This window comes from Periplaneta americana, chromosome 5 (assembly GCF_040183065.1).
Source record: "Periplaneta americana isolate PAMFEO1 chromosome 5, P.americana_PAMFEO1_priV1, whole genome shotgun sequence".
Taxonomy (NCBI): domain Eukaryota; kingdom Metazoa; phylum Arthropoda; class Insecta; order Blattodea; family Blattidae; genus Periplaneta; species Periplaneta americana.
The window spans coordinates 62,274,195-62,292,836 of record NC_091121.1 but is presented as its reverse complement, the minus strand read 5'-3'; the positions used below and the strand labels follow the sequence as shown (position 1 = coordinate 62,292,836).

At 34.5% G+C, this 18,642-nt stretch overlaps 2 protein-coding genes across 2 annotated transcripts in view; one reads left to right on the top strand and one right to left on the bottom strand.

Moving 5' to 3' along the window:
* bai (Transmembrane emp24 domain-containing protein bai) overlaps window positions 1–2,249 on the top strand; it is a 13,219-nt gene extending 10,970 nt beyond the window's left edge. Inside the window, exon 5 of the mRNA XM_069825843.1 lies at window positions 1,736–2,249. Coding sequence (XP_069681944.1) covers window positions 1,736–1,857 — 122 coding nt within the window. The 3' untranslated portion in view covers window positions 1,858–2,249. The remainder of the gene's footprint in view (window positions 1–1,735) is intronic.
* The window catches only part of Adss (adenylosuccinate synthetase), a 41,779-nt gene continuing 25,015 nt past the window's right edge, over window positions 1,879–18,642 (bottom strand). The window contains exon 10 of the mRNA XM_069825836.1: window positions 1,879–18,642. Within this exon, the coding sequence (XP_069681937.1) occupies window positions 18,590–18,642 (53 nt within the window). The 3' untranslated portion in view covers window positions 1,879–18,589.

Sequence of the window (18,642 nt, the reverse complement as noted above, 5' to 3'; positions counted from 1 at the left end):
GTGATCACAGGCAATGTTTGCAAAATGGTCGACAACAATGATTCGTTTCGACAGCGTGCTGACATTGAATTCCTTATTAAAGAGAAAAAATCTTCTGCTGAAATTCACCTCAGGCTTCAGCATTCATACAGAGATGTGGGCATGGGCACCAGCAGTGTTAGAGATAGGTGAAACATTTCAAAGACGGGAACAAGAGTATCCAAGATGAGTCTCGTAGTGGTCGCCCTTGAACTGTCTTCACAGAATGCAACAAGGAAAGAGTTGATGAGTTCTGGGATGCATTCTGGTTGAATTTCCTGAACCTGGAGAGACCATAAATGCTGTTTGCTATATCCAGACACTTTTGAAGCTCTCTTGCATTGCGTGAGAAATTACCTGAAAAGAAGATAATCCTGCAACACGATAACGTGCGGCCTCACATTGCTTGTGTCATCATGAAGAAAATCAGGACAGTTGGGTGGGAAACTCTTCCACATCCCCCCTACAGTCCTGACTTGGAACCCTCCGACTACTATCTTTTCGGTTCTCTGAAGGAACAGCTGCAAGGCCAATGCTACGTCAGTGTCTTCAGGAAGCTGGAACTGACTTCTACCACAAGTAAATTTTCGAACTGACAGAGCGATGGGAAAAATGTGTGCAAAGAAATGGAGGCTATGCTGAAAAGTGACAGAAAAATCTGTAGATTAAGGTGATACACCTGGTTTGTTTAAAAAAATAAAAATCGAGATTTATAATAATGGGTTGCTCATGACTTTCAGTACGACCCTATCACATCTTTGATAGTATAGGTAAGGAATTTGCATTCCTATCTTCCAACGTATATCGACTAATTTTCAGCTTATCAATAAACACAGCAGTGCCGAAAATTCTTATTACAGCAACAGTGCATAATTACTAAACTTACCAATACAGGGATTTTTTTATGCTGCAGTTATTGCTACAAATTCTGAGAAGTCAAAGTTTCCTATCTTTACATTTCACTGGTTACTGTGTTTGTCTCTGGACCCAAATATGATGAATTGTTAGGTAGTACAACAAGATGTTTCCATCATTGGCCTTATGTAGTTACTATATTTACTTCATGTAAAAGATCATTTTGTTATTTAAAATAAATTATATATACTGTCCGCGCAACTTATTTAGGCACTTGGGTTCCCTAGTCCTCTCTCGCTGCCCCTCTTCTTCACTCTCCTGCCACGCTATCGCTACAAGCAACCTCGCTACACCCCGCTTCCCCGCTCTTTTAGCTGCCCAGATAAGTTGCGTGAACAGTACAGGCCCGGTATTTTTTAATTGGCTATTTAACGGTGCTATATCAACTGCAAGTGTTAATTGAATTGGTGATATATGATATTTGGCGAGATGAATCCGAGGATTCACCATGGGATTACCTGACATTCAGCCTACAGTTGGGGAAAATCTTGGATAGAAAAACTCAACCAGGTAATTAGTCCAAGTGGAATTCGAATCCATTCCTCAGCGGTCTTGAATCAGTAGGCAAATGCATTGAGTTACATTGGTGGCCTGGCCCACTCTACTCTGATTTAAATTCTTGGTAACAGATATCATTACAATAATATTTATGAAGGCCTTTGGTAGAAAAACGTGGGAAAATTTCAATTCAATGTCTCACTAGCATGCATAGCTATGTGTAATAAATAATACACAAATTTAAATTATTAATAAGCCAAGATCAGTCAAGAAACCCTTTGACTTTATTCTTTTGTTTATGCAGAGTCAACGAACAGCAGAGTTCTGTACTTCAGTATCTTCAGCATGTGTTGCCTCCTAGGATTGGCCACATGGCAAGTATTGTACTTGCGCCGATTCTTCAAGGCTAAAAAACTCATAGAGTGAAGTGCCAATAAGAAATAAGTGTTTTCTTTCTTTTTTTTTTTTTATTTCGCTTATGATCACAGTGACTTCATTATGAAACATTTTTGGGTGATTCAGCACCCTGTCCACAGTTGTAAATAATGTGTGCTTCATTTGTTCATATATGATAATTTTGTATATTTGGAAAAACAACTTTAAATTTGAAGAGGTTGTATTAACAGAGGCTGTGGAAATAACACTGCTAGTGGTAATATGGTTCAATAAATTTCTGGAAGCATATATTTAGGTGTGTGAATCAGCTGTAAGAGAAGTACGGAGTATAAGACACTGAGAGATCTTTGATATATGTAATAAATCTCTATAGATAATTGTGTTTGTAACCTTCATTAAAATTTGTATAGTTCAGTGTTTAATACTTTCTATTCCTTTACTTCAAAATAATGAGATTCCTGGAGATTTCAATTACTTTATAGGTTTCATTCACATGGTCATAACACATGGTTGCTTACTCTGTTGGATGAAACATAGTTCCGAAACAAAAAATCAAATTTAAACAAAGTTGAAAGGCCCAAATTCCAAAAGATGAAAACTTAACCAAGTGATCAATTATCTGTGATCAGTTTACTTATCATTGTGTTATGATTCTGAAATGAAAACACCAAAGAACTAATGAACAATTTAAACAATATGGGTGCTTCTACATTAATCATTATTTTTTATTAGTGTGAATCTACCTATAGAGAATTCCAAGTTAAGAAAAAACATTGGTTTTATGGGCCTTGCTTGCTAAGTGTACTGCAGAAGCTCTGTGGTAGGTAGGCGTTTCTATGGTAACTGGTCATTTGATGGAATAGCCCCATATGCCCAGTGCTTTTTTCTTTAGCACTGGTATATTTTCTTTACAATATCAAATCTTGTTTTTCCTTGCTTCAGTAATATTTTAGGTAATTCATTACTGTTATTATTGCATCAATAACTACTGTATTATAATAATAATAATAATTATTATTATTAATATTTAATTTGCACTCAGCATTAGTGTTAGTCTTTCGTTACGTTATCAACCTTCAAGGATTAGATTCTTCAGCTACTAATTTCCTTCTTTCTGTGCTTGTCAGCATGCCATAAGGCACTGTGTAGAGCAAACATGGGCATCGTGTGCCTCACTGACCTTCACAGAGCTTATCGCTCTGAGTGACATCTTCACAGTCCCCGTTCCTCCCTCACATAGCTCCTAGGCGTGGGCAGGTTCTATATCAGTTTCATAAGCAATATCAGTGGTGGCATAATGGCATTATCAAAGCAGTGTGTACGTGTTAGAAAACAATTATTTCATGAGAAATGGGAGGAAGAGTTTTTTTCCTGTTTAGAAGGGGAGAACATACGATGTATGTTATGCTCGAAAATCCTATTAGGCATTAATAAATTTAATATACAACGACATTACTCCTTATGTCATAAAGAACATGCTGAATTAGAAGGTAAGACAAATTAAATGTTATTTTTTCGTGCTACTCCGAAGAAAATTTATGATCTTAACATTTGCATAGTATATTAAATACGACATTATACCTTAAATACGCTGCATTAAAAGGTACTAGGAATTAAATGTTGTTTGTATTATTTCCAAAAGAAATTTATAAAATATCAAATGTGCGTAGAAAACGAAATATGATATATAAAATTATTTTAGGTTGAGAACGTGCAAATCTATTAAGTAATCTTGATAAATGCCAGAATATTCAAGAAAATAAACGTAGACAATGTGATTGAATATTATTGGCTAGTTACGCCATTTCTCGCCTGTGATTTAAATCAATTCAATGATGGAGAAATGTAAAGAGGTTTATGATTAAAGCTGCCGAATTAATTTGCCAAATTGAATAAAAGTTTTTGAGTCTCTCACGTTAACCAAGCGCTTTCCCAATAATTCGCCACTGACCACCTAGTAAACAAACTATTTCAAATCTAGTGCCTCATGTAACCAAATATTGTGCCCATGTATGGTGTAGAGCAATACAAGACAAACAGAAACTTTAGAATACTGCCTAGTTTCAAGATGGAAATAAACATCCACTTTTCTGGCAGGAATCGAACTCAGCTCTGCTGTTGATGGTGGTGGCGATGATGAGAACTATGACATATAGTAACTGAATGATAATGCATGTTTCATGCCAAGCTGGTTAAAATTCTGGTTAATTCAAAGTGAAATGTGTGATGAAAGCTGAAGTACTTCCATTCCCAGTGCCATAATTTCACCAATTTTTCATTATATTGTTTATGTTATTGGTAAGCAAGGATATCTAATGACTCACAGAGGTTGGAGTTTCTTCCATCCTGGATTAACCTGGAGTCCCAGACAAGGCTTCTATGGGTATATTAAGAAGTACTTGTGAAAAAGTAAGAAAAGTAAAAATTAAATTGGTATTTGGCCAGCTGAGCTCAGTGCAGAAAGTAGGAACACCTTGTCATATAAAACTGACTTACACGGGGGGTGGGGGGGGGATGTGAAAATATCGCATTTAAGTGTGCTTTAAATCATGTATTAGATCTTTAGCCTTAAGTAGAAATAACTTATAATTTTCCTCGTAGTTGGAAGCTAGAGCACAAAAAGTAAATAAAGTCAGTCATACTATATCTGCAGTGTTAGAAATGGTGTGTGCATTGGGCTATGACAACTACGCAGATCTTTGCCCTTTTCTGTTTACAGAAAATTCTTAACTCCGTACAGTGCAGAGATTTACAAAGCAGGAAACTTGTGGGGGTGAGAAACAGCTCGTTTGATTTTACTTGAAGCCCTGTGCGGTAGAGGGCAGGGTTGATTTGATACATTAATTAGCTGAAACAATTTCTTGCTCTAAAAACTTTTGAGTTTCGGATTGACAGGAATGGCATCCACTAGACTAGTACAAACAACAAATATCTACATGTTATTTTCCTGGAGTATTCAATTTAAAGAAAAGATTTTGTTCTTCAGTAAATAGGTAGCCCTTAAACACAACCTGTTCATACTTAAAAAACCGATCCAACCACTTTGTTATGTGCTTTGGTAGAATTTCAATTATTGTAACCTTAGAAGTTAATCACATTATTGTGAAAATGGTTAAAAGCTGTTCAGGATCAGGAGCTCAAACTGTTTTATTTGGAACTGTATGTATTTTATTACAACTGTATGTATTTTATTACCCCTCTTTCCCTGAAATTATAACAAAAAGTAGTATACAGTAGTACTTGCAAGGATGTGCATTATTAGCCAAAGAGCTAAAGCATTGGTTTTTTCACCCCTGAAATCTGCATCAAGTTCTGGTAAGTACAATTGAGACAGAAGCAAAGGGGTGTACAGTAAGTGACATTTCTAAAAGAAAATGATTTAAGTGCATCCAGGGTAAACTAAAGAATTAAAAATTTCAGTGGTATCTTAATCACATTTTATGAAAAATAACATAAGTGCACTTACACCCCTTTGCTTGTGACGAAGAATTGAATGTCTGAAAAATGGGCTATAGTAGGGAGCAGGAATATTGGCGGATGGAGGTATACCCCTTCATACTAACCCAACCCACGTTCCACCCCTACTTTAGCTGTAAATGTTCAAGGGGCGCTTCCGAAACATCTTTCACTCCTCGCTACGTAACCTAAAATCTGTAACATCGAAATAGTGTTTATATATAAACACTGTCTGTGTGTCAGTACTTAGTGTAATTTCTGTGCGCAGCATTATAATTATTTCATTAAACAACAGCACATGTGAACACTTCATTTGTTATCATACAAACTTTATAACTACTATACTGATATCGAATAGGATTCGTATTTTGAGGTGAATGAACTAAGAAAATCAGTTGAATTCATATCTTCCAAGTTCGACAGTCTTAGAGAGGAATTGGCGCACACAAGACATGAACTCAACTCCACGCAGGAGGAGATGAAGAGGCTAGTGCAAGAAAATGACCATCTCAAACAGGAAGTGAGTGATCTGCAGAGACAATATAATGCTATTTGGAGTTCCGGAGATCGATGAACAATCAACTTATGAAGTCATTGACCAAATATCGGAAGTCATAGGCGGTAGTGAATTGGTGCAACATGATGTAAGCTTAGCACATCACATACCATCCAGGCCAGGGAAGACGCGTTCTATTGTCATCCGCTTCACAAAGAGTAGAAGTCGTGATGAATGGCTCCAGCTGTTCAGAAATGAGGCCAAAAATGATGGCAGTGGTCCTGGGATTACGACAAAGAAAGTCAACAGGGACCTTCCGGCAGGAAGAATCACAGCAGGTGACCAACTGACAGTAGTGACCAGAGACCTTTTGAACAAAACAAGGGTTGCAAGAAAAGATGAAGCCAGTCCCGTGAGTAAAATCACTGGTGTTGACGATGTAAATGATTTGTAAATAGTATTGTGTAGGTACCCAGGTTTTATTTTATATAATTGACTTAACAATGGCTAGTAATACTATATTAAATGAAATCCATCAGTGCAAATTTAATAATAATAATAATAATAATAATAACACAATGGTTTTTAACGATTTACTTCACTGCAATGAGTATATTGCCAATATACTATCAGATCTTAAAATATTTCACTTAAACTTATAGTGACCTAATTCCTGTTTTCCTCATTCTCTTAATAACCAGAATTTCAATCATATTACGAAAATTTTAATTTGTTGTATTAATTAAAGTTTTTTTAAGTATTCGTAAACACTATAAATAATTCCTTTCGCTTGGCTCTGCGTATCCGCTCCCTTTCTAGACATGTCGCTCAACTAGGCACAGAAGCAATTCCACTGTTAGTATTGAAAATTACTGTTTGAATATGTACACAGTGAACAGACAACAGCTACGATGACTACTCTCAATACCCAATGATTGGCTTGCAAGCAACTACACCCGAACGCATCGACACACTGCCAGTCAGTCATCCCAATGGACAGGTCAGAAGAGAGAGGGGGTGGTACGTGCAAAAATGTGCTAAGTACGACCCGCCAATATCTTTGCTCACACTCAAAATAGCGTTTTCAAAATAAGTGCTGCCATCTGTTGTCAGTTATGGGAACGACCAATTCTTACATTCTTCTATGCTCAAAATTGAGATTGTTGATAGCAACCGCGAACTTTGAACAAGAATTCTCGCATAATTAATTAATTTTGACAGTGTTCAGTTGATTTATTGTTATTAGTGGTTACTGTTTTTATTCTATGACTTGTTATATATAAGTTCTTTCCTTTTTTCAACTTTAGACTTACTAAATAATTGGTTGGGACATTTTTCGGAAATGTCTACCTACGAACAGACGCCATATTTTCACAGAAAGTGCACAGAAAAGGCTTTGCCTTTTTCACCACCAGTTCATGTGTTAAATCAAATAGACCAAAGCAGACTACTAGTTTTTTGAGAAAAACCTTCTTGAGGAAAATGGAACATCGTGAAGTAAGTGAAGCATTTTTTAATAACTTAGTAGTACAATATGGATTAACACATCAACAGGGAGGCAAGAGAAAACCCACAAAACAGTCATCAGAGGGTTTCAAAGGACCAAATAAAACTACTAAAGCAGAATGCCATATTCATGGCGAAAACGTTCATAGGTCATTATGTACCATTTTATGTAATAATCTAATGGTTTAAATGTTTGATTATTGATAAGTAATTCTGACGCTAATAAATCCATACATATTTGAAATTTTATTATTATACTTATCGGACCCAACATGCCTTTGAAATCATTAGAAATTGTAAATAATGAGATTAAATTTTATGTAAATGGTGAGATTGGCTGGCAGACTCACAGTAAACGTAACTTCAAATCAGTGAAACATAAAGAAACTGATGAAAGAATGCATTTGCAGAAACATTATCTTGAAATGAAAATTGAATAACCACAATTGTCGTCAAAACACCAGAAAATACGGAATATTTTGTTGAGAAGATTGAGTTTGAATTTGCATCAAACATTTATTTTTAAGACAAACTGAAAATTCAGTTTATTCCTCTGCAACAATGAAGTTAATCTAAAACTGAAACACGAAATTTGTTCATACCAACTAACTATACTGTTTTTTTGAACAAAGAATATTGTTTACATGAATGCAAGTTGCCAAATGGACAACTCCCCTTTTCAATCCTGAGTAGATAAATGTGCAAGTAATGAAAAGATATAGTATCAATGGTAAACATGGCATAATTGTGATTAGTGTAATTCAGACCTTAAAAAAAAAAAAGTGTTACGACTACGAAACTGTATATTGTTTATTATACTCTTGTATGACATGCAGTTGTCTCCCTATTCAAGGCTTCTCGTGCTCCTGTTGTACAGTTACAATTTGCAGCTATCATCTAGACTGCCACATTACACAGCCACAGTTGCTTGCATGTGGAATTTTGAAAAGTTAATTAAAGCCATTGAACTTCATTTGTGTCAGTGTCAACACACATGTTCAAACTAATAAATGGTAATAGCAAAACCTCACAAATGAGCGTGATTTTAATTCATTCAAATTAAATGGTCTATCTTTCACTAAACTTTAGAAATTTTCCCATTTCATTCATAAACAAGAGAAAAAAATCTTAAAATCAAATGAAAGCACAATACAACTGAACCAAAGAGCAGCCAAAAGTAAGCTCTGAATTATAATTATTATATTTAATTATGTATCAATACTGCCTAATTGAATTCTTCCTTTATTAAAACCTGTCGCATGATGAAAATCTCAATAGAGGTACAAAATACATATTCAATATTTACATATTAGTTTATTAAATAAAATAACTTTCCAGCATCATTTTAAGGTATGCTGAGTATAGTCTTCCAAGTTTGGTAAATAACACACAGTCCTTATATAACCAGAATTATACAATTTCATGAACAAATGCAATCTACAAAGGAGGGGAAGAGGAAGAAGCAAAGGACAGAACAATGTACCAAAATAAATTAAATGCTGAATGGATAGAGATTGGCCATTCTATCAACTTGTCTATGCATTTTAATATTTTCAAGAAATATTATATATGTACATATGTTTAAAACAGTGTACCAGCATGGAACCTAATACCATACTCAATTAATTATGAATTCTTATCTTGTTGGAAAATTATTTTCTTATGTAATGGCCTATGGTCACTAGATGACAAAATAAATCTTTTTATTAGATGTTGGAATAATCTTAAGATAATTTTCATATAGGGAAAGATTGTGCATGACACAGCTGCTAAAGAGACTGCATTTGAAAGAGTTTCAGAGGAGTGACAATAGCTTAGCTTAGGCCAGTGAGGTATTTGCAAATATTTACTAGTTTTCCATGGTAATGGTGCACTGTTGCTCAAGTATCATTTGACAAACCATACAAAATTCTTATCAGAGAATTCTGTCTCCAATTCCAGAAATTTGTTATTCTTCATTAGTGTTAAACTTTATTTTAGGTATGGAGGTAGAAGTCTGTGTAAAGTTGGTTTTTAGTGTATGAGTGTAATTGTAAGTAGTTTTATATATTAGGAACTGTACACAATTACCTCTCAGTTCTTTTTAAATACTTGTATTTTGTTTCTATTTAAAAAAAAAATAAAAATTAAAATGCTTTAATTCATGCAAAAGGGGTTGGCAGAACTCTAGTGCCTTCACAATACATTGCAACACAGCAGTGAATATTACAGGGTCCGGCATGGGAACCTGAAACATTTTCACAGCTAATAACAGACGCACATGTGCAGTGATTGTTGGCAGCATGTTGTGACCTTGAAGAGGAGGCTTGGGAGATTGGTTGACCATAGACACAGTCGACATGAATCGCTGGAGTGTACAACAGCTTGTTGCATGCATAAAGTGGTATATGAAAATAAAATCTGTAACAATAATGCAGCAAAATTTAAGCTACACAATGTGCCATTCTACAATACCATCATGTCTTGGGTTATTAAATTCCGAACCAGGGGTTCAACGTACTATGAGTACACCTGAAAACAGAGAATGAGTCCACACAGCCACCTTTCACAGCTCTAGAAGATCAGCTTGCAGTCGCATTACTGCACTGAGTATGTCAGATCGAACAGCTCGACAAATGCTGCACAAAATAAAATTTCATCGCTATAAAATCACTAATGTTCAAGAACCAAATGTAAATCACAAAAGACAACAAGAGTTCTGCACCCGTTCTTGGAATTGCAGCAGAGGAACCCAACAGTTCACAGCAATTTATTCATGAGTGACAAGGCCCACTTTCATTTAAATAGTAATGTAAATCATCAGAATTGTTGTTACTGATTAATAGACAATCCACACCAACTTCACAAGCGACCACTGTATGATGTGTTGTATCATCATCTCACATTCTTGAATCTTTGTTCTTTGAAGGTGATGATAGTGAAACAGTCACAGCAGTCCGCTACATGAGAATACTCGAGAATTTGTGTCCTGAAATGAATCAGCTAGATAACAGGGATAACATGTGGTTCCAAGAAGATGAGACAACTGCTCACACGCAAGGAGGTTTCCAGGAGAACTTATCTCCCGGTTTAAGATGTGCCATGGCCACCTTGTTCCCCTGATTTGTTGGTGCCAAGTTTTCTATGTGGATACCTAGAAAGTCTTCCTCAGACCACCAAGGAGCTAGGTATATCAAAGAAGAAATCATAGACAAAGATATTAATGAAGACTTGCTACGTAAAGTCATGGATGATCTCGCCAAACACCTGGGAGAGTGTGTTGAAATGGTAGGAAGCCATTTGCTACAGACAGTATTCAAAAAGTAATCTGTAAACTGAACTGACAATCTCTCACATCTTGAATATGAGTATGATTTGTGTTTCCTTGTGTAATGAAGTGTAAAATACATTCAAAATCTTTCATGTTTCCACACCAGGCCCTGTACAATGGAAGAATATGGCATTATTGATCATAGATCACGTAGAAATATCAAGCCTAGTTATCTCTACATTGCAAAAACAATATTATCATACATTACATGTATCTTCCTCCATGACATTACATTCAAAATGGTAAGTGCTTCCCTTTCTCAATGACAAATATTACAACATGTTACAGCTTGATAAATTTGTTTTACACTGCTTTCACTGTACAAAACGACACCAAAGATGATAGTATTAAACAAGGAAGATCCTGGATTCTTTTAATTGTGGTACAGCCAACTGAGGTAAGTCTTTACAAATCAGAGTAACATTGTTTCAAATGACTGGTGTTCCATCTGTTTAAAAAAAATTCTTGTCCAAAAATAAGTTACAATACTGCAGAATAATATTGTAAACAGATGGAACACCCGGCACTTTAAACCACATCAGGAAGTGGTACAAAGTCATCCTGAAAGTAAATGTCTAAGCTAATTATCTCAATTATTTATACTATAGCAATGCCAATTGTGTAAGGACACAATAATTTTCAAGATTTTAAAGGTTGTTGAATAAGTTTAAAATGCTCATATGAGAATTCAATAATTTTAATACGCACTTAACACTCAAAATGAAACGACTGAGTGATAATAAGTGAAACAGAGTGCTCAGATCTATTTCAAGGTAGAATTACGTAACTCGTCTAGTTATAGAAATTAAGTAAAATCTGAGGACATTCCCAGAACACAAACTAAGTTCTTTACGAATGTTTGTTTTTGACACTATTAAAAACAAATGTAATGACAGTATCTTGTTGAGTGTTGCTGCAAATTATTACTATGACAAATAAATGCCCATGTTGTTTCACAATAGGTTTGAAAATAGCACTGAACCGGACTATATGGGTAGGTTTTTGTCACACAATCATTTCCCACATGAAATAAAATTTTTTAAAAAGATGTTTTAAGTGGGACAGATATAACATTTTAAAGAGATACAAAATTTCTAATAGCAAATATCGTGGCTGTGAGAAGCAAAATAAATCATGTCTCCATTTCATATTTACCTCTTACTAAAATACAAATGGTTTAATATTTAGAAATATATATTCCTTACTTCTTCCAAAGAGAAAAGTGTTATGAGGAAAGTTGTTTCGAAGGTTATCTTCCAAAGAGAAAAGTGTTATCAGGAAAGTTGTTTGAAGGTTACCTGCAAAAGGTTCTAGTAGTTGGTCGACATTTATGGGATTTGAAAGAGCAAATAATATTCATTCATAACAAAGACAATTCTCTATTGTCACATACATGACACAGATTAATATTAAGACTGCCTATTAATTAATAATTTCACTTTAAAACTATCCGTAACACAGTTGCAATGAAATCACTTTAGTATAAATTTAAAAATCACACAAAAACATATCTACTCACAGAGCCGAAAATAATGCAGAAACATACGAGCTGAACCATAGTATGCTTCAAATCAATCATAATCCTAGTCATCATATGAACAATATCACCTTAGGCCATTAAAGTATGTTCTGATTCAGTTTAAGATGTATGCTGAAAAAGGACAACTGAACATAGAGATGAGGAACGAAACAACTGGTTCCTGAAAATAGTTGAGGCAGCATTAGATACTCTTAGGCAGCATTCTCAGCTACTTATAACATAGGCCAACTTAAAGATGCAACTGACTTAACATACCTGCAGTACGTACTTTTGTTCCATAGAACCCAACCTTCCTCTGTAGTTTCTGCATGCGAAAAAAATGAACGTCTAATAATTTTACTGGAAAAAATTTACCTAATCTCTCTTAACCATTATCCCTGATAGCAATCATCACTTCAGATTAATAAACTTTTTTTTCTTTTAATCTTGAAGTTTCAGTTAATTATATTTACAAGTAAACATTATCATGAAACTCAACTTTAACTGATAAACTCTGGAATAATGGGAATTAGATCAATAACAAACTTGAACAGATTCCTGTTACAGATACATTACATCCAATACTGCATGCACTCTCAAGTGCTTTTAAGGCATCAAATTTATGTCAGGTTTTCTTTTTATATTTTGTACGAGTTATCCTTAAGTGAAGAGTAGTGTATAATTGGAAGTTATGTATTAAGCTGGAAACTATCTTAAATAAAAATAAGGGGGGGGGGGAGGGATTGCACGAGAAACAAGTACCAAAGTTGGAAAGAACAGCCAATATATTGACATCTCAATCCCTGAACAAACATTTTACACATATTAACATTCCTGACACCTGTAATATCATAGCAAGCTATTGTAATAGTTTCTGCAACAGTTTGTGCATGTCTAATATTCCGGATACCTCCAGAGTGCAGCACTTTTCATGAATCTGAAGAAATCAAGAAGGATGACGAGGTACGAGAATTTGATTGAAATTAAAGTTTCAATAGTTTTTACGGTATAAAAAATAAAGATAACAATAACTTTCTTATGATGTTAAAATTATTACATTTCAAATTTCTGAGGAGGAACGCATGTTAAATACAATCCCATAAAAAAAAAATCCTATGCAACTTTGATGAGTCAGTCTAATAGACATTGGCAGGAAGTCTATTTCACACAGAGATGATGATATACAAAAACAATAGTGGAGTGCAGGAGAACAGTGAGGGGAAATACCTGTAAATTGCTCATAATGCTGCTCCATGTCTGCATTACCAAACATTGTTGTAGGCTGTGTCCATAAGCTGACAAGTTCATAAATCCTGCATGACAGAGAAAATTTAAATCTTTGATGAAGAATGATATTTACTGATAAGCAACTATCATTCTATTATCTGGTTTAGCTGATGTTAATTTAGTATGCAATTCAATCAAATGCCTCAAATTCTCTTTTATTTCTTCAGTGGAAATTTTACAACTTCTCAAATATTTCAATTTCCACATAAAACATTAAACTACAGGAAAATCTTCTATAAACGTCCATGGACCTGAGAATATGTCCTTGGGCAAGTCTCTTTCGCCACTGATATTTCACTCTAGAGTTGCAACATGATCCTGAGCATAGGCAGATGTTCATACTGACGGAAAGGCCAAATGAAAACAGTCAGTATGTTATCATATTGTAAAACTGAATTTTATACGAGACACTTATCAAGTGATCATAAGTAACTGCGAGAGAAAGTTTCATATTGCACAATATTATACCCCTCAATCATTAAGACTTAGGTGATATCATTTTGATCTTGTAATGAAAAGTTGCTTCTTCTTCTTCTAACTGCTATAGGAATTAATTTGCATGAAATGGTAAATGCCCCTCTAGGCATTACAAATACTGAATTGTGATCAGTACTAACAGAGTTATACATATTGTACTTTTCTTCTCCTTTTCTATTTTGAAAAACAAAATCAGAAAGATGTTAGCTAAATAATTTTATTCTTTTATTAAATTGATGACGAAACAAATACGCAGTATAGGAACTCTGAAAGGAAACCATTAAGTCCACCATCAACTGTAACAAAGTTCAAAATGGATTCATACTCTCAGAAGGACCCCATGTCAGCCTACAGACTATTCAAAGAGAAATAAATAATTAAGCTAGAAGAAAGTGGAGTTTGTAGCCCAATGTTGAAGATGTTGAATCAGTTTTAAACTCAGTTGAAGGTGAACTGAACAGGTTTAGTTTAAGAGTTTCTCATATGTTATCTAATTTAACCCTATTTTAATCAAATTTATAGGGCAAAAAGGTAATATGCACAACTGATGCAAAATTAAGCCACACATACGACATTAACTGTACAATGAGTGAAATTCCTGAACTCTTCAGTGGCTGCATTGTGAGTTATGATTTGTGGTCTCCAAGATAACTCCGATTTGAAGCCACGTGAATTTTACCTGTGGGTGAAGTACAAAAACAAACCGTGTGAGAATAATCCTCACTCACCACACGAACTTCAAACATTAAGGGAGAAATTCTTCAACACATCATGTGAAGAACTCCAAGTTGTGTGAGGTAAATTAACAGAATCAGTCATCATTAGTGGAACAGGATATTAATATATAATATGTTGAATTAAAAAAGCTGGATTGGAAATTAATATACAGAAGAATGTAATGATGAAGATTAGAACGGAATCAGCAATGAGTGAGATTACATGTGGTGGATACCCATTAAAGGCATTGAAAGAGTTTGGGAAGTAAATATGAATGACAAGGAAAAATAAAAAAAAGAACTTACCCAAAAAATACAAGGTTGTACAGTCTAATTAAAGACATAATGTGAATGGTAAGACTTATTTATAAAACATACTTTGTGCCAGTAATGTTATGGTTTCTGAAACTTTGGTAATGACCAAGAGAGAAAAAACTGATTACAAGCAGCAGAAATGAGGATATCGTGAAGCACTGAAGAAAAGATCAGAAGAGACAGAATCAGGAATATAGAGATAAGAGGAAGAGTTGGAGTTAGACCTTTACAAGAACTTATTAAAAAAGAGACTGGAATGGTTTGACTATGTACAGAGAATGACACCAGACAGTTTACCCAGAAGAGCATTGAAAATGAGAATAAAGAAAAAGAAGAGACCATTAAGAAGACCAAGAACGAGATGGATGGATCAGGTGGAGAACTGAAAACAAGAGTAATGGAGTGGAAACGAGTAGAGAGGGTAAAAGAAGCTGGGAAAGACAGAATCGTTTGGCGGAGGCTAAGTAGGATGACCCAAAATTATTGAAACATTCAACAGAAGAAGAAATAATTTTGAGCATCAACTGCAGTGATTTTCAATCTATTTCAATTCAACAGCACAGTGAGTAAAATGCTAAAAATGTCAAGAAACGCCATCACTTTTTAAAAGAAAAATGTATGATAAAAACGAGTATTAAGATTGTTGTAAGAGTACAATTGATAAAATCCTAAACATTATTTTTTATAATAAAATCTAGAAAGTCACTAAAAACTGCAAAAATAAAAAAATAATACAACTGTTTACTATAAGCAGAGAAAGAAACAATTCGGATTTCTTATTAATCAAAATGGCCTTTTATTTTGTAGCACAAAATGTTTTATGACAACAAAAGTTAATTCAAATGCCAAATCCAGTAGCGAGTCTGTGAGAAACATTGTTGCTCTGAACTCTGCTTTAATGCTGGCCTGGTGCTGAAAATGGTTGGTAAAGGCTATTGCTCCACAGTGAGCTGTAGTGCACCACATACCCTAAGTTTTCACTGAAAGCAGTTTTCAGAATTCTTGCATTTAAATTATTAAGTGCAATAATATCAAATTTAAATTGTGGCAGTACAACCAAGGAGAAGATGGAATATCTGTAGACCTGTTAGAAGATGGACTGAAACCAAGACAAGCTGTTAAGCCTACTCTTGAAATGTTAATGATGATCAAATTACAAATATTTTTAACAGCATGTTGTTGTTACATGTCACTAATTTACTTCAGCAGTAAACTGTTTTTATTTTAGTTCTTAGTAATCTTTTATGGAAAATATACAACACTTCTGAAGTCTTAGAATTTTTACTGGCCATCTTTTCAATCTTCCTAGTGGCACTTCAGGGAGAATCTTGTGGAACACTGGTTAAAAATTGTTGCTTTCCTTTAAATAACACGTACATACACTTTCATTCTTATTCATTAGAAAGAATTTGTAACTTAATGGTAGATGACCACATCACCACAAGAAAGACTGTGCAAAAAATGAGTGTCATTGTAAAGAGCTTCCCTGCATAATCTTCTTCACTGTATCGACTGTTTAAGAATCATAGATGTAGCATAAAAGATTGAACTCTCCCTTATTTTAAGCTTGAATTTAGACTTCTTAAATGTACCAAATCCAAAATTTGAATTTTTATTATGAATGTTGTTAACTGATGCTTAGTTCTTGCCAATAAAGCCATTAACTCTCTTGTTCTCCAATATTTCTTACACACAGTGACTTTAGAGGAAAGGGCTGGACATCACTTAAGATAATTCTCTGATTCATTTCTTCCTGAAGACTGCACAATGAACAGAATGGCGAAGAAATAATTCCAATTTTTTTCAAATGTTTTGACAAACAGTCATGCTTTGTGAGTAATCGAAAGAATGCAACTGCATTATTCCTTAGACAGGAATTAGGGTATATTTTGTTGTACACTGAGACACTTTCATCTTTTATTATTTTAAATTTCGTGGAAATGCTACGATCTTGATATCTATAATTATGAATGTAAAATATTAAAAATTTGCACATCACAAAAAATCAACATATTTTCTGTTGCATTAAATATTATTTCTTCTATCCTGGGTACATTATCAGAATTGTTAACAATTAGTCACTAATTAATCTCAGTAATCATATTGGACTGATACTTCATATTTTTTGGTCACACTAAGGGCAAAAGAGTATAGGATGTCTTTTAACAGTCTTTTTTTATCTATGATTATGAAAACAAAATATAGATATAGAAAACAAGTCCACAAACTGAGATTCTAAAACGAAATATAAATTATAGCATCCCTGGTAAAAGAATGTCTTCAAGATAGTGAGACACTGGACCTCAAGGAAAATGACAAAACACTGTCAAAAAGAAGAAAGAAGTGGTGAAACAGTCCATGTACAAAATTTAAGTAGGAGTTTCTCACCACCCAAATATGCCAAACAGCATATGCAATAATGTGAAGTTTATGAAGATATATGCTTAATGAATTAGAATTTTATGTAAAATATTATATGATAAAAAACATGTCAAGATAAAAGGAAGGATGTAACACCATGGAGCATGAGTGCCAATCACTGGCAACTGGAAATGCCTACTAAAATTTGTTATGCAATTAGCCTACATGTAGCATGAAAAAGATAAACTTTCTCCGTATATCTCGATCTGCATTGTATATGGCCTTAAAAGGATTAATCTAAACGAGTTTAATTCACAATTCACAATTTATAAAGAACAGTTAACTAAATATGGAAATGTATCCTAATGCTCCACCGTCTTGAAAGAAACATATCAGATTTTCTAATTTGTTACAATGATTCCTCTTTCGTTTGAAAGTTAAGTCTTTCCACAACTTGTATTATGTTCTGATCATATAACTTGTAGTTATTATGAATTTTACGCCAATGATTCAATAAACAAATACCACACTCAGCTTGTCAGCTTATGAGACTGCGATACATGATATCTCAACTTGAGAATACTCTAAAAACAATACTCATCTATACTTCAAGTTATTATATATTTACAATTTCTTTGGCATATTTTTTCCCCCCACTTAACAATGTACACCTCCACTTCTCAAACACTTTGGAGGTTACAACACGCAAGTTGAGAAGTGGTTAACAGGCAGTCTTGCAATTTCATATACTATGCAGGTTAACGTGCAGGGAGATACATTAAATTGTGCTGCACGTCGATATTGCTCCCCAATGTCATAATAATGACGTACTCTTCACCAACCAGCGGAAGGAATACATCCAAAATATTTATCTAATAATAGTTTTACATGATTGCTTGTACTTCTAAAACAAATAAATAGCAACAGTGTACATCCCTCACCACTATAAGCAGGTAGAGTAAAACCAATATTTTTACATTATAGCACCTAAATATTACACTACCAGTGTACATGTGCTTGTCCAACACCAAACAGTCCGAATCTGCAGGAGGCAATGCAAAGGAATTCATCCAGTACAAGTGTACTGGGCTAACTGGATGAATCCCCAGACTAGTGCCTTACTGGTCCTCACAATTTTTATCTAAAATATGAGACATTAATTTCAACAGTCTTGGAGGACCACTATTTAAATAGCATTACCATCCTGACAGTAACTCAAAGGGGAGCCTGGCCTGCAGGCAGCGGCACAACGCTTGGTGTTCAGAGTAAGGCTTCCAACATTGCTTGTGAAGATGGCGCGAGTGCTCCGGACAGACACATTAGTAAACATTGATGATGGACTCACGACCTTTTCCCACACCAATCCACTTCA